At 44.8% G+C, this 15,808-nt stretch overlaps 1 protein-coding gene across 1 annotated transcript in view; it reads left to right on the forward strand.

Moving 5' to 3' along the window:
• The window catches only part of COL14A1 (collagen type XIV alpha 1 chain), a 521,812-nt gene that overhangs the window by 340,584 nt on the left and 165,420 nt on the right, over window positions 1-15,808 (forward strand). Inside the window, 2 exon segments of the mRNA XM_029591954.1 lie at window positions 995-1,159; window positions 5,458-5,496. Coding sequence (XP_029447814.1) covers window positions 995-1,159; window positions 5,458-5,496 — 204 coding nt within the window.

Consider the following 15,808-nt stretch of genomic DNA (forward strand, 5'->3'; position numbering starts at 1 on the left):
TATTTTGATGTACCACACTGTTGTCAAAGAAATCACAGCAGATCCCTAGTTGTGAAGGTACGAGGGGAAAGCCAGATATCAATTGAGGGTCTATGGCCTTGCACTAGAAATGACATTGGGCAGACCAGATGGGTGGTACAGTCCTCATCTGGAATCCTGTTCTCTGTTTCTATAAGCATGACTGATTGAACTAGCACAGATCAAAACAAGACCTCAGCTTCAGCAGCTGGTATTTGTAATCCTCAGTTAACAAGGCTGCAGCTGCACAATTATCTCCTCTTCCACCCGATCACAGGAAGTCCCAAACTGAGGTGCCACCCCCAGCACTGTAGGACTGTAGCAGATGCTCTGGTCTAGGTCTACAGAGCACTGAGGATGGGACTCAGTGCAATGTGCAGCTTGCAGTCTAGGGCAGACCTTCTCAACCCTTCCCCATAGTCAGCTGGATTTTCATACCCACAATGAATATGCATGAGATTGATTTGCATATTCAGAGTCTCTTACGTATGCAGATTTCATTTCATGCATATTTAGTGTGGATATTCTGAAAATCTGCCTGGATATAGGGTCCCTAGGATAGGTTTGGGAAGTTCCAGGCTAGGAGATGTCTGATTTGCCTTACCTTCTCATCATCAGTGCCGTACTGGCAAGGCTTAATCCTCTCAGTGAGCCCCCCTTTGTTTTCATAAAATAATTTAAGAAAAGGGGCTGCAGAGTGCCCCCTCCAGCTCACCACTGCCACTTAACATGATCTGTTTGTTACATTTTGTTATGACTTTTAAAATGAAGAGTACCTGCATACTGTTTTGAACCGACCACAGTTCAACCCCGCAGTGAACAGATTATTTATATGTTAGTTTTTCTTTTACTGTTTTATAGCTAATATTGTGCCTTGTTTTATCAAGAAATGATCCAAAGCACCTATTATTGCAACGTGCGCCATACGGTCGTTGAAATGAACAGAAGGAATGGTGACTTCCCTTTGTTTCCCCAGGTTTCAGCATATTTGCTATTGGTGTGGCGGATGCGGATTATGCAGAGCTGGTCAGCATCGGGAGCAAGCCCGTGGAGCGGCATGTCTTCTTCGTGGATGACTTTGATGCCTTTAAGAAGATAGAAGATGAACTGATCACGTTCGTCTGTGAAACTGCATCAGCAAGTAAAATATCCACTTCCTCTTATAGTTTAGCTATGACCTCCCTTTAATTAAAAACATACATTAAAGCAGCTGCAGCAATAGCATTGGCAGAATATTCTTTAGAGGATTTAAACTGACGGACAAATAAAATCATGAAAGCCCTCCCATGCCCCCTCCCTTCTTTTTTTCCTTTTTTATTCTGATTTTTATTTCACTCCTGAGGAGACGTTGGAGGCTAATGTTATTGAAAGCTCATCCTGATTAGTTACTCCCTAAGTATAATAAAAGATGCATACTGGATACTCATAAAAAAGTAATGATTATATACAAAATAATATATACTAGGATGAAAACAAACAAAAGAAAAACCCCAAGGAGCATGCAAGTTCAGCTGCTGCCATTTTGAATCTCGGTAGCAGCAGAGCATGAGGGAGTTGTGCTCTCCTCTACCCCCATCTTCTTTTTGGCACTGTCAGAAGTGGTAGACACAGAAGGGGGGAGGGCATTTGACAGGGGGCAAGGAGGGGAAATATCATGGCATGAAGCCCCCTTGAGCTTGTTGCCAGGGTATGGAAGCCACTGAGGGCATTTTTATCTTGGTGTCAGGAGGTGGGGTGACTGCCAAAAGCACCGGCACTTTAATCTTAGTAACCAGAGGGGTTGGAGGACACCAAGGCTCCTGTATTCCTTTTTCTGTGAGGGGAGGTGCAGAATGAAATCCCTTGTACTAAGCATCCCTTTCACTTTGGGCTGGCTAGCAGGGGGAGGTTTCGAGCTGCAGCTGATACGTGCTGTACGGTTTGGGGCACGCATGCTAATTTTGCACATTCGCTATGAAGCAGTGTCCGTGAACCAGTCAGGTTTTCAGGATACCCATAATGAATATGCATGAGATAGGAATTGTACACAGTTGAGGCAGTAGGCATGCAAATCTGTTGCAAGAAACAGACCCATTTTCGGCACTCAAGGACTGGAAGTCTGCCATTTAAGCCAAATTTTAGAAGACATTCAACAGAATTAGTGCATCAGCCATTAAGAGCCTTTTTAGCATGCATGCTAAATTTTTTAGCACATACAAACTAGAACTTTTACAGCACGGGTTTTAATATAACGGGCCTTACATGTGTGTATGTATATATAAATATAGAAAAAAGAGAGATCGGTATATCTAGCAATAGATATACAAATATAGAGATAGGGATAGATATCAGCAGAGGGGGTGGAAGAGAAAGACTGGGAGGCAAATAAATAAATAGATAAATTCAATGCCAGGAGATAGAAATGGGAGAGGGGTGAAGGGAAAAGTCATTTTGTGTGGAAGGATGAGATGGCTGGGATTTCCAGCTTCATTGTGGAGTTGGGATGAATACATAGATATACTTGTTGGTTGAATTCAGTAGTACAGGTCTGATTTCTGAAATATCAAAGCTCAATAATAAAATTCCTTACATTCTGTTTTGGGTTTCTCATGTATTTTGATAAAATTCTGATGCCTTGTTTAACAAGAAAATGCAACTTAAAGTACAGATGAACATGATTTTGTTGCAAAACTCTAAAACCCTTTCACTGTGGAAGTTCACCATGATTGTGTTCAGATCATTGTTCTCTTAAGATTACATCCCTAAGTTTTATGGGAAAAATACAGCATTTACCATTCCCTGGGGGCTTAATGTTTGAAGATCTCATAATCAGCTACAGAAAAGTAGGGATGTGAATCGTTTATCTGACGATTGAAAATATCGTCCGATATTTTCAATATCGTCAGATATCGGGGGGTCCCCGATATCGATAGGAAACCCCACGATTAATTTAGTGGGTTTTCTTATCGTTATGGGGGGGGGGATGGGAAGAAAGGACACAACCTGGCCCTTTAAAATGAGTTTGTTAGTATCTCCCCACCCTCTGGACCCCCCCCCCCAAAAATTTTTTAAATACCTGGTGGTTCCACGCTCGGGCTGTCGGCTGCCACTAATCAAAATGGCGCCGATGGCCCTTTGCTCTTACCATGTGACAGGGGCTATCGGTGCCATTGGTCGGCCCCTGTCACATGGTAGGTGCACTGGATGGCCCGCACCATTTTTAAAGATGGCGCCAGCCATCCATTGCTCCTACCATGTGACAGGGACTGGCCAATGGCACGGATACCCTGACACATGCTAAGGGCAAAGGACCATCGGCACCATTTTGTTTACTGGCAGCCGACGGTCCGAGTGTAGGAGAATGCTCCCGGGACCCCCGCTGGACCACCAGGTATTTAAAAATTTGGGGGGGGGGTCCGGAGGGTGGGGGGATACTAACAAACTCATTTTAAAGAGTCGGCTGTATTTTTTGGTTATCGGCTCGGGCGCAGCCGATAAAAAAAAACAAACAAAAACCCGATCGGACTGAAAGATAAAATTTCACGATGTGAATCGGAACCGGAATCTGAACCGATACCGTTTCCGATTCACATCTCTAAAGAATAGCCTATTCCTGAAGCAGGAATATTCACTTTTGTCATATGAAGGCCACAAACAGATCTTGTTTTCAGGGTAACCAAAATATGGATGAATCCGGTGTTTAGCACACATATATGCAAATAACCTATTGAAGGGTGACCAAAATGATAAAGGGGATGGAACAACTCCCTATGAGGAAAGGCTAAAGAGGTTAGAGCTGTTCATCTTGGAGAAGAGATGGCTGAGGGGAGATATGATAGAGGTCTTTAAAATCATGAGAGATCTAGAATGAGTTATTTACTCTTTTGGATAACAGAAGGACTAGGGGGGCACTCCATGAAGTTAGCAAGTAGCACATTTAAAACTAATCGGAGAAAATTATTTTTCACTCAACACACAATTAAGCTCTGGAATTTGTTACCAGAGGATGTGTTTAGTGCAGTTAGTGTAGCTGGGTTTTAAAAGGGTTTAGACAAGTTCTTGGAGGAGAAGTCATTAACTGCTGTTAATCAAGTTGTCTTAGAGAATAGCCACTGCTATTATTTGCATTAGTAGCTTGGGATCTACTTAGGGATAGATTTTCAAAGGGTTGTGCACGTCGGTTACATGCGTAACCCCCGAAAACCTACCCCAAACCCCCCCTGCGTGCGCCGAGCCTATCTTGCACAGGCTGCCGGTGCACGCAAAGCCCCGGGACGCGCGTACGTCCCGGGGCTTTCCTGGGGGGCGTGTTGGGGGGCATGTCGCAGCCGGCGCGTCGTTGGGGGCATGTTGGGGGTGTGTCAGGGGCGTGTTGCAGCCAGTGCGACATCGGGGGCATTCCGGGGGCGTGGCTGCGGCCTCCAGACCAGCCCCTGGACCGGACCATGGCTCGCCGGCGGCCGGCCTGGCATGCACAAGTTGCACAAGTTACGCCTGCCACGGGCAGGCGTAACTTGTGCAACAAAGGTACGGGGGTTAGATAGGGCTGGGGGGGTGGATTAGGTAGGGGAAGGGAGGGGAAGGTGTGGGGGGTGGAAGGAAAGTTTCCACCGAGGCCGCTCCGATTTTGGAGCGGGAACAGGGGCAGGCTGCTCGGCTCAGCGTGCGCAGGCTGCCGATTTTGGTCAGCCTTGTGCGTGCCAACCCCAGATTTTAACAGATATGCACGGCTACGCACATATCTATTGAAATCGGGCGTATTTTTGTTTGCGCATGGTGCGTGAACAAAAGTAAGCGCGTGCGTAGTTTTATAAAATCTGCCCCTAAGTGTTTAGGTACTTACCAGGTACTTGTGTCTTGGATTGGCCAGTGTTGGAAGCAGGATGCTGGGCTTCATGGACCCTTGGTCTGACCCAGTATGGCAATTTCTTATGTTCTTAAAAGAAGAAAAAAATCTGCATGGTTGAAAAATATTGGCTTATTGTACAAAATTCCTCTCTAGACATCTGTCATGTGATAGGAAAGAATGGTTCTGTTTCTCTTTCCCATGACAGGAAAGACCTTGCAGCATCAAAGATCTCAAATTGCCATCACTGCCCTGGGTCCCTGCAGAACGGAGTAAAGCCTGATTTAGGAGACAAATCCACAGAGTAGAGCAATCCACTCTCATAAAAATACAATTTAAAACCGGGATCCAGTTCCAGTTTAGCTGCTACCTCAAATGTAGAAGATAAGGAAAGAAACAAACGTTTTTGTGAGATTTTCTGTTAACATTGATTATCTGCTGTTTGCTGTAAGAATCACTTTAGTTATTAAAAAGTGTTAAAGATTTAAGGTTTAAATACCATGCTGAGAGGGAGAGACTCTTCTTGCTCAGGTTTGTAAGCATTAAGCAAATGTTTGCTTTCTTGAGCACATCTTTCACATGTCAAATCATTGTTTGTATTTTATTTTTTGCAGCTTGTCCATTGTCGCTTATACATGGCAACAGTTTATCAGGTACGATGCCCAAGTTAGATTGTTTGCTCATAAAATTATTTTCAATTATTGAATCACAGAATTTTGATTGATTTCATTTCCTAAGGTTCTATTAAAATATTGTAAGAAATTACTGCAAACTCATTGAACACACTTTTTTTCCATTCCTCTCCCTTTTTCTTATCACCCCTTTTTCTCTGTCAGTCATTCTACCATAACCAGAAAGAAATAGGTGGAGTAGTAGAGGCCAGAATAGGAACAGAATTCAAGCAAACATGGGATTAGTCCAGAGGACGTCTGGTTGTGAAGAAGTAAAGGGCAAGCCAGAGATCAACCGGTGTTTATGGTATTGCAAAACCAGAAAGGAAAAGGAAGGGAGTGCTAAATCCCCAAATACAAAAGAGATAGTAATATATTAAGCACCAAGAGTCATCAACCAATGATCATGAATGGGGTGTCAGCAAGTCTCAAATGACTAGCGGTCCGCTCAGTTGTTCACCTCAAGCAAGTCCTTTTTACAAAATGTTTACAATGCACATAAAAATTACTCCCAAAACTGACAAAATTATACATAAAGAATGATCATAAAGTCTCGACATCAGCCAGTGTCTTCAGTTAAGATGAATTTGAGTCTTTTCTTCATGCTGTCATTTGCACGAAACATTGGCTGATGGGATTAGATGACCTTTCCTTACTTACAATTTTGGCAGTTTGGGGAGGAACATTGAAGTGCATTTTGAAAAATTTGTAAAAAGAATTTGCTGGGGGTGAATGATTGAGAGGACCACTAGTTATTCAAAACTATATGGAGTCAATATTCAAAGCCACTTGTGAGTTATCCATTTAAATGGCTAATTTTGAATATTCCCCTTTCTTTTCTGGCTAAAAGTAAGACGAATAAGTCTTTATCTGACTAAGAATTAGTGGAAGAAGAAAGGGGTGTGTTGGGGATGTTCTGGAGAGAGGCAGGGTAAGGCGAATAACTTAACCGGCTAACTCCAATATTAGGAATTAGCTGGGTAAGTTTATTGCCTAAATCTAGCCATACCTGAGAACAGGTCTAAAGTTATCCGGAAACATGTTCCCAGATAGCTTTACACTTAACTGGCTGTATTCAAAAGAATATAGCCGGTTAAGTGGTGAAATAACACTTAAACAAAAATAGATGGTCAGCCCGCTGGGCCAAACACATCCCATCTCCTTCCTCCCACCCAAAGTTTAAATGCTCAGCCCTGCTGGACCAAGCCTGAAGCCTCCTCAACCCCCTCCATTGAGGAAAGGTAAAAATGTCAGTGCCAGGCCTGGTCTCTTCTCCTCTCCTTCCCTCCCCCACCTGCTCCCAGGCCCAGTGAAAAATTTCAAATTTTGATCAATTTCAGGGGCCCCCCACCCTATGATATCCACGATCAGGGCTGAAGAATTAACAGATTAGAAGGTACCAGGAGGGTGGGAGAGTACATGTTGGGGTGGGGTGGGGTGGGGAGGCCATTGGCGGGCCCCGAAACTGACCAAAATTTGAGATTTTTCACCGGACCTGGGAGCATTTGTGGGAAGAGACTGAGCTTGGCACGGAATTGTTTACCTTTCCTCAATGGAAGGGGTGGGGGGCTGCAGACTCAGCCCAGCAGGGCCGAACATTGAATCCTCGAGTGGGAGGGAGGAGAGGGGATGTGTTTGGCCCAGCAAGCCTGCCATCTATTTTTTTAAAACTTCTTGTTTCACACTTATTCTTTTGATTATAGCTGCTTAGGTCTAAAGTTATCTGGCTAAATATAGCCAGATAACTTTAAAACTGGGGTTATGTTCAAAAGAATATCTGGTTATGTTTAAAATGATCTGGCTAAAGTTAGCTGAATAACTTTAATCGGGGATATTCAGTGGGACATTTATCCCACTGACTATTCAGGGCCCCTGAAATGAACTGAGAGGGGGCCTCTGAATTCAGTGAATCATATTCATTGCATTTGTGTTGTGGGCATGGACCCTTAGCCTTAGGTGGGGTTGGCGCAATCTGTGGGGAGGAGCAATACAGGCCCCTACTGTCATTCGGACCCAGATGAGGCAAAGGACCAACTGGAGCTTCGCATTTACTAGCCCTCGTTCCCCTCGGGTTGGGCCTTTGGGTGCTGGGGCCCAACCCGAGGGGTCTTCTCGAGAGATCCATCAACAAAGCTGGGCTGGGGCAGGAGAAGAGGAAGAGAATCCGAAGGCAGGTTATGGTTGAAGGCAGGCGGAAAGCGAGGATGTCCAGGAGTCAGGCAGTGATCAGAGGCAGGTGGCAGGCGACAATGTCTGGGAGTCAGGCAGTGTTCAGTTACCAGGAATCCATCCATAGGGCAGGAAGGACAGGTAGGCATCAGGAAGGCAAGCAACAGAGCAGGCAGGCAGACAAGACGAAGATGAACTGAAGATGAAGACTAGGAACTGAAGGCATGGAACACAGGGACTTGAGAACAAAGGCAGGGAGCATTGAGGCAACTCACACTGCAAGGACTATAAAGCAATCTTTTGCCAAGTCTCAGCTTGGTTCTCCCACCCTGTTGAATGGCTGAATGCACTGGCTTGGTTTGTCCAAAGAAGCCCTTATTTAGAAGGATAAAATACAGGCACAAGTCAAAATAAGCTCATTATTAACAATTTTGATGTTCTGAATGTGATAACAGTTAGAGTAGTGAGAGAGATTTTATGCAAGAACAGAAAATCAGCGCTAAGAGCTAGGGCTGCACTCACTACTAGGCCCCAGCCCTTTGATGCTACTCCCACTGGCGTCCTCCGTAGGGACGCGCACATAACAATGCGCATACTAAATTAGAGCCACGGTGGGAAACCCAAGCACCAGCGCTTCTTCTTGATGTCTCATGGCTGGGTATTTAAACCCAACCGCGACTCCAGCTTCCTGCCTCAGCAAAGGGTCTTCTTGCTTTTGCAGTATGTGTTGCTCCTGTGTTCCTGTTCCTTCGTTCCAGCCAAACCTCATTCCTGCCGTGTCTTGTCCAGCCTTGCCTTGCCTCATCCAGCCTTGCCTTGTCGTCTTCCTTGCCTCCTTTCTTGTCTTGATCTCCTGATACTGATCTCTGCTTTGGAGCTTGACCACTTAGTGCTTGCAGCCTGGACCTGACCTTCACTTTGAACTCTGACCATGCTTTGTCTGCTGCTTGCCCTAACCTCTGGCCTGTCTCTGATATCTCCTTGACCTGTCCTGACTCCAACCTTTCCTGGACTCTCACCTGTCTGACTGCCCTTGGGACCCATGTAAGAAAGGAAGTCTAAATGACTATCGGCATGGATAAAAGGTGAAGTGAAAGAAGCTAGAATAGCTAAAAGAGCATCTTTCAAGAAATGGAAAAGGGATCTGAATGAGGAAAACAGGAAACAGCATAAGCACTGGCAAGTTAGAAGCATAGCATTGATAAGGAAGGCAAAGAGAGAATTTGAAAAGAAGCTTGTCGTGGAAACAAAAACTCATATTAAAAACTTTTTCAGGTACATTTGAGGTAAAAAGCCTGCAAGGGAGTCAGTTGAATCATTAGATGATGAAGGGTTAAAATGAGCACTTAGGGATGGCAAAGCCATAAAAGAGAGACTAAATGAATTTTTTGCTTCGGTATTCACTGAGGAAGATGTAAGAGATGATATTCAGAGGAAATGAAACAAAACTCAGTGAACCTTGAAGATGTACTAGGGCAAATTGACAAACTAAAGAGTTGAAAATCACCAAGACCATATGGTATACATCCCAGAATGTTGAAAGAACTGAGAAATGAAATTGCAAACCTGCTATTGGAAATTTGTAAGCTGGAGGGTTGCCAATGTTACAGCATTTTATAAAAAGGGATCAAGGAGGTGGCCCAGGAAACTACAGACCAGTGAGTCTGACATCCATGCCAGGCAAAATGGTAGAAACTATCAAAAAGAAGATAGGCATAGTTTAATGGGTCAAAGCCAATATTGATTTAGCCAAGGAAAGTCTTAGCTCACCAATTTGCTACATATTTTTTAGGGCATAATTAAACATGTGGATAATGGTAAGCCAGTTAATATAGTGTATTTGGATTTCCACAAAGCATACGACAGAGTCCCTATGAGAGACTTATTAGGAAATTAAAATGTCATGGGAGAGGGGGCAGTGTCCTGTTGTGGATTGCCAACTGGTTGAAAATAGAAAACAGAGAGTAGGACTAAATGGAAAATTTTCCCAATAGAGAAAGGTGAATAGTGGCGAGCATTGCTTTGTAATATATTTTTAAATGACCTGGAAATGGGAACAATAAGTGAGGTGACCAAATTTGCCGATGACACAAAATTATTCAAAGTTCTTAAATCACAAGAGGATTGTGAGAAATTGCAAGAGGACCTTGCATGTATATGACAAATGAAATTGAATGTGGACAAGTGCAAAATGCTGCACTTAGGGAAGAGTAACCCAAAATATGGCTATAAATGCAAGGTTCCACATTAGGGGTCACCATTCAGGATCTAGGCGTCATTGTTGATAATACATTGAAATCTTTTGCTGAGTGTTCAGCAGCAGCCAGGAAAGAAAATAGAATGCTCTATAGCATCATGATGCAATCTCATCTTGAGTATTGTGTGAAAATCTGGTAACAACATCTCAAAAAATTATGGCGGAATTACAAAAGGTACAGAGAAGGGTGACTAAAATGATATGGTGATGGAACGATTCCCCTTTAAGGAAAGGCTAAAGAAATTAGGACTCTTTCATTTGGAGAAGAGATGGCTGAGGGAGAGATATGATAAAGGTTTATAAAATAATGAGTTGAATGGAATGAGTAAACATTAATCAGTTGTTTATTCTTTCAAAAGGACACACAATGAAGTTACCAGATAATACATTTAAAATTAATAATAGAAAATATTTTTATTCAATGCATAATTAAGCTCTGGAATTCCTTGCCAGAAGATGTGGTGAAAGTTAATAGTGTAGCTACATTTAAAAATGGTTTGAACAAGTTCCTGGAGGAAAAAATCATAAGCCATTATTAAAGAGGAGTTGCAGATATTTACTGCTTATTCTTGGGATAAGCAGCTTGGAATCCTGCCAGGTTCTTGTGACCTGGATTGGCCACTGTTGGAAACAGGATAATGGGCTTTATGGACCCTTGGTCTGACCCAGTAAGGCAAGTCTTATGTTCTAATTCCTGTTGGCTACCAGAACCCACTCCAGGGCACATTCGCCAGCTGTCGGCTTGGTCCTAGTAGGTTCACCTACTAGATGGCGTCAACCACGCCACAGCAGTAAGGGCTCCCAGTAGAACTAAGGGTCATGATATGAAACTCCACAGGAGAATACTCAGAACCAATATCAGGAAGTATTTCTTAATGGAGATGCCTGGAATGCTCTCTCAGAAGAGGTGGTGAAGACAAGAAAAGTTAATGAATTCAGAAACATAGAAGCATAGAAACATCGAAATGATGGCAGAAAAGGACCAAATAGTCCATCCAGTCTGCCCAACAAGGTAGTAACTGCCACTCTATGCAGGTTACTCCCATATTTCTCTTAAGGGTAGTAACTGTCACTTTATCCCCAAACCTTATGATACTATAAAAATTTCAGCTAGCAACATTTTTTACTGAATGATAAACTTTCTTGAAAATTCAAACGAGCTTTGCTTATGGACTTGTCCGTAGAAGCAGTCCTGTGCTTTTTCCCTTAGGTCTGCGTGTCATTACCCCAGACCATAGAAGTCTGGGCCCTCTTGTTAGTTGTCTGAATCCAATTCCTCTTTATCCTCTGCCGTTGAAGCAGGGACCAGTGTTTCATTTGCATTGAAAGCATCAGGGCTTATTAGTTAACGATAGTAAGAAGCTCCATGCTTTCTGCTAAGGGTAGTAATTGCCGCACCTATGCATATTTTCTTCATTTCCTTTAGGACTTGGCTGTAGAAGCAGTCCTATGCTATTTCCCTTTTGTCTGTGTATCGATATGCCAGACTGTAGAAGTCGGGGCCCTCAACTGTTGTCTGAATCCAATTCCTCTTTTCTCCCCTGCCATCTAAGCAGGGAGCATTTGTTAAGGGTAGTAACTGCTGTACCAGCAAGTTACCCCCCTGCCCGCTTTTCTTCATTTCTGTCCTCTAGCCATCTAAGCGGGAAGCATTAAAAGCATCAAGGCTTATTGGTTAAAGGTAACGATCTGAGGTGTTTTGTGGGTTTGTAAATTTAAAGGTTAGAGCAAAGCCAGATTGAAGAAGGGTTGTGAATGGATGATAGATAGAATTTTGTATTGGATCCTGAATTTAATTGGAAGTGAATATAAAGAATACAGTTTTGGAGTTATGTGATTTTTTTAAGGAAGAAGACACAGGTAGTTGAATTTTGAATTAACTATTGCCTATGTCTGTAAGACCAAGGTAGAGCACCACCAGTAATACTGCTGGAACAGCATGAGAGTCCAGGCCCTCCCAGGGTGACTGTGACACGGGAATCGTGGAACCATTCCAATACCTTCTTTTAGAAATGTCATGGAACAACCGTCTTTCCTGGGGGGACGGTCACAGAGGAGGCCAGAAGAATCCGGGCTGGATCAATAATGTGCCTAGGGGGATCAGGCGTGTCTTCTGCCTCAAAGGATTGAGAGAGGGTATCCGCCCAAGTGTTCTTGGCAGCAGGCTGATACCTCAGCTCAAAGTCGAAGCATGTGAAGAACAGAGGCCATCAAACTTGGTGGGCGTTCAGGCTTTGGGCATGATGGAGATATTCCAAGTTATTGAGATTGGTATATATCGTAATTCGGTGTTGCGCACCCTCCAACCATTGTTGCCACTCCTCGAGCACCATTTTGATGGCTAGCAACTCCTTGTCTCAAATTCCATAATTCCGTTCGGTGGAGGAGAATTTGTGAGAGAAGAAGGAGCAAGGGTGGTGGATCCCCGTACCGGAGTGTTGGTTCAGCACGGCGCCTACTCCCAGGGAGGAAATGTCGACTTCTAGAACATAAGAAATTGCCATACTGGGTCAGACCAAGCCCAGCATCCTATTTCCAACAGTGGCCAATCCAGGCTACAAATACCTTGCAAGAACCCAAACACTGAGTAGATCTAATGCTACTGATACCAGTAATAGCAGTGGCTATTCCCTAAGTCAACTTGATTAGTTGCAGTTAATGGACTTCTCTTCCAAGAACTTATGCAAACCTTTTTTAAACCCAGCTACACTAACTGCTCCAACCACATCCTCTGGCAACAAATTCCAGAGCTTCATTGTGCGTTGAGTGAAAAATAATTTTCTCTGATTAATTTTAAATGTGCTACTTGCTAACTTCATGGAGTGCCCCCTAGACCTCCTATTATCTGAAATAGTAAATAACTGATTCACATTTACCCTTGTAGACCTCTCATGATTTTAAAGATCTCTAACATATCCCCCCTCAGCCATCTGGGATCTGGATCGTGGAGGCATGGTTCATGGAGAAAAGCCTGTTTCAATTCAAGGAAGGCAGTGACTGCTTTAGGAAGCCTAACCTTGGCTCCCTTTCTGGTGAGTGCTGTGAGAGGTGCCACAATCCTGGAGTAATTGGGGATAAAATGCCAGTAGTAGTTTGCAAAACCCAAAAACCTCTACAAGGCACAGAGGTCTGAAAGTTGTACCCAATGCTGGATACATTTGACCTTCTCTGGTTCCATATGGAAGCCCCTGGAAACTATATAATCCCAGGAAAGATAGACTCTTCTTCTCCATTTTAGAATATAAAATTATTTGCCCGTAGTCGCTGAAGGATTTGACTAATGTCTTGACGATGGGATGAGAGGTTCTTTGAGAAGATTAGATTGTTATTGAGATAAACCACAATACAACTGTACAGAAGATCCTGGAAGATTTCATTCAGCATGTTTTGGAATACCACGGGGGCGTTACATAGGCCAAAGGGAATCACCAAATACTGTCTTTCATGTTCAATGCCGTTTTTCATTCGTTGCCTTGCTTAATTCAAATAAGAATGTAGACCCCCTGGAGATCCAACTTCATAAACACTTTGGCTCCCTGAAGGCAGTCAGAGAGCTCCGAAATGAGTGACAAGGGATAGCGGTCATTTTTTGTTATCGCATAATACCGATAATCTATGCAAGGGCATAAGGAACAGTCTTTCTTGGATACAAAGAAGAACCCCGCCCATTCAGGGGATGTAGACTGCCTGATGAAGCCCCGGTTGACCTTTTCCTTGACCTACTGAGACATAGCTTTGGTCTCAGGGAGTGACAGGGAGTATACCCTTCCTCATGGGGAGGGATGGCTTTGGGTACCAGATTGATGGCGCAATCGAATGCACAGTGAGCAGGCAACATCTCATCCTTACTTTTGGAGAACATATCCGCGTAGTCCGTGTGCTGAGGTGGTAGTCCTAACAAGGTTGTAGCCCAGGAACAATTGCTGGAGGCTCGATTCATAGTAGACATGAGTTGTGGCAATGAGCCCACCAGCACGTCAACTGAAGCAATCCCCAGTCGAATTGAGGAGAATGAAGCTGCAGCCAAGGTAACCCTAGCACAATGGGGTGCACTGCTTTCTCGATGACATAGAAGGTTATACTTTCAAGGTGCAGGATACCAGTGCGGAGCCACAGAGGAGCTATGGCCATGGTGATCCGACTGGGAAGTAGTTCTCCGTGGATAGGAGAGATGACTAGTAGTGTCTTTCGAGGAACCACAGGCAGTTTCAGATGGTCCACAAGGGCCTTCATGATAAAGTTCTCTCCCACACCGAAGTCCACCAGTGCTAGGTTGGGGAACTCATGGTTGGCCACAGAGATGGACACTGGAAGGGTGAGATGGGGAGCAGGAGTGATAAAGCCTAGGATCATCTCCCCACTGACTCCTAGGCTTGCTAGTTTCCCGGCTTCTGGGGCAGTGTGCCAACAGATGCCCCTTCCCGGCACAGTACAAGCAAAGCCCCAAAGTGGGAGATGGAGCCTTTCCTTGGGATAGAGGTGACTCTTACCTAGTTCCATTAGTTCCTCAGATCTAGAGGTGGTAGGGGGCGCTGCCCATACCGCAGTGAGTGGAATTGAGAAGGAAGGGGCCAGCATCACCTGCATCCTTGGAGGTCACAGTTCCTGGGCCCACTGTTGGAAGCAGTGGTCAATAATCCCCACCAGATCGATGAGCGCGTCCAGATATTTGGGAAGTTCCCATACAGCGAGCTCATCCTTTACTCACAAGGATAGTCCTTCCAAAAAATACTCTCTCCAATTCAGCTCAGTGGCCATGGTTTGGAACTTGATGGCAAAATCCATCAAAGGGAGAGTGCCCTGCCGGAGGTGCAGGAGGTCTAATCCTACTGTGGCCAGCTGGCCGGGTTCATCAAACACCAACTTAAATGCTTTGACGAACTGCTTCAGGTCCTGGAGGAGCGTGTCTCCATGCTCCCACAAGAGAGAGGCCCAGGCCAGGCCCTTCCCATCCAGAAGGGAGAGGATGAAGGTGGTCTTGATGGTGTCACTGGAAAACTGCACAGGCTGGAGTGAAAAATGCTTAAAGAATGATTTAGAAACCCATGGCACTGCTCGGGGTCTCCCGCATACTGCAGAGGTACCGGGAGGCATACCATGGGCATGGGTGCTACAGCTGCTGGTACCACAGGGGTTAGAATACCTGTTGAGGCTGCAGTGGTTTCAAGGCAGGCGCTGAAGTGTTCCATAGATCCCGCCAACAGTTCAAGTAATTGCTGCTGCTGAATCTTCTGTGCCAGGCCGGGGATGGCCTGGAGGCCTGAGAGATCCACCGGGTCCATGGCCTCATCAATCTGTTGCACGCGTGGACCCATGGACCAAGGTGAGTTTAGCGCTACCCGAATGGAGGAGCCCTGTGGGTCCCCACTGTCGGCAGGCGGAGCTGGCTGGAGCAGAGGCCCAACAGGAACCTTATTAATACCAGCCCTTGTTCCTCTCAGGTTGAGCCCTTGGGTGCCAGAGCTGGCTGGACTTAGGCATGGGCCTCTGAGTAGAGAAGGATCTGTTGCAGAAGTAGAAGGCCAGCAAGAAGAAGACAGGTTCATTCAGGCAGAGGTCGAAGTAGGCAGCAAACAGCAGAATGAAGACAAACTGAGGTCAGAGTGGCAGCAATCCAACGAAGTCAAGAGGAGGACCAAGAATCAAGAATGAAGACGAAGCCAAGGTCCAAGCCAAGGTCAAGCGAATGTGTCAGTCCAGAAGGAGGAAGGCAAGCTAGAACAACAAGGAGTGAAGACACGAGGGACCACCAAATGAAGACTCAGGACCACCGAGGATGCAGGAACAGGAACCAGGAACAAACGACAAGACATAGGATCACAAGCAAGATCAGCAGCGTCGTGGTAATCAGCTTCTGTAAGGAGTTGA

This window comes from Rhinatrema bivittatum, chromosome 2, assembly GCF_901001135.1.
Source record: "Rhinatrema bivittatum chromosome 2, aRhiBiv1.1, whole genome shotgun sequence".
Classification (NCBI taxonomy): Eukaryota; Metazoa; Chordata; class Amphibia; order Gymnophiona; family Rhinatrematidae; genus Rhinatrema; species Rhinatrema bivittatum.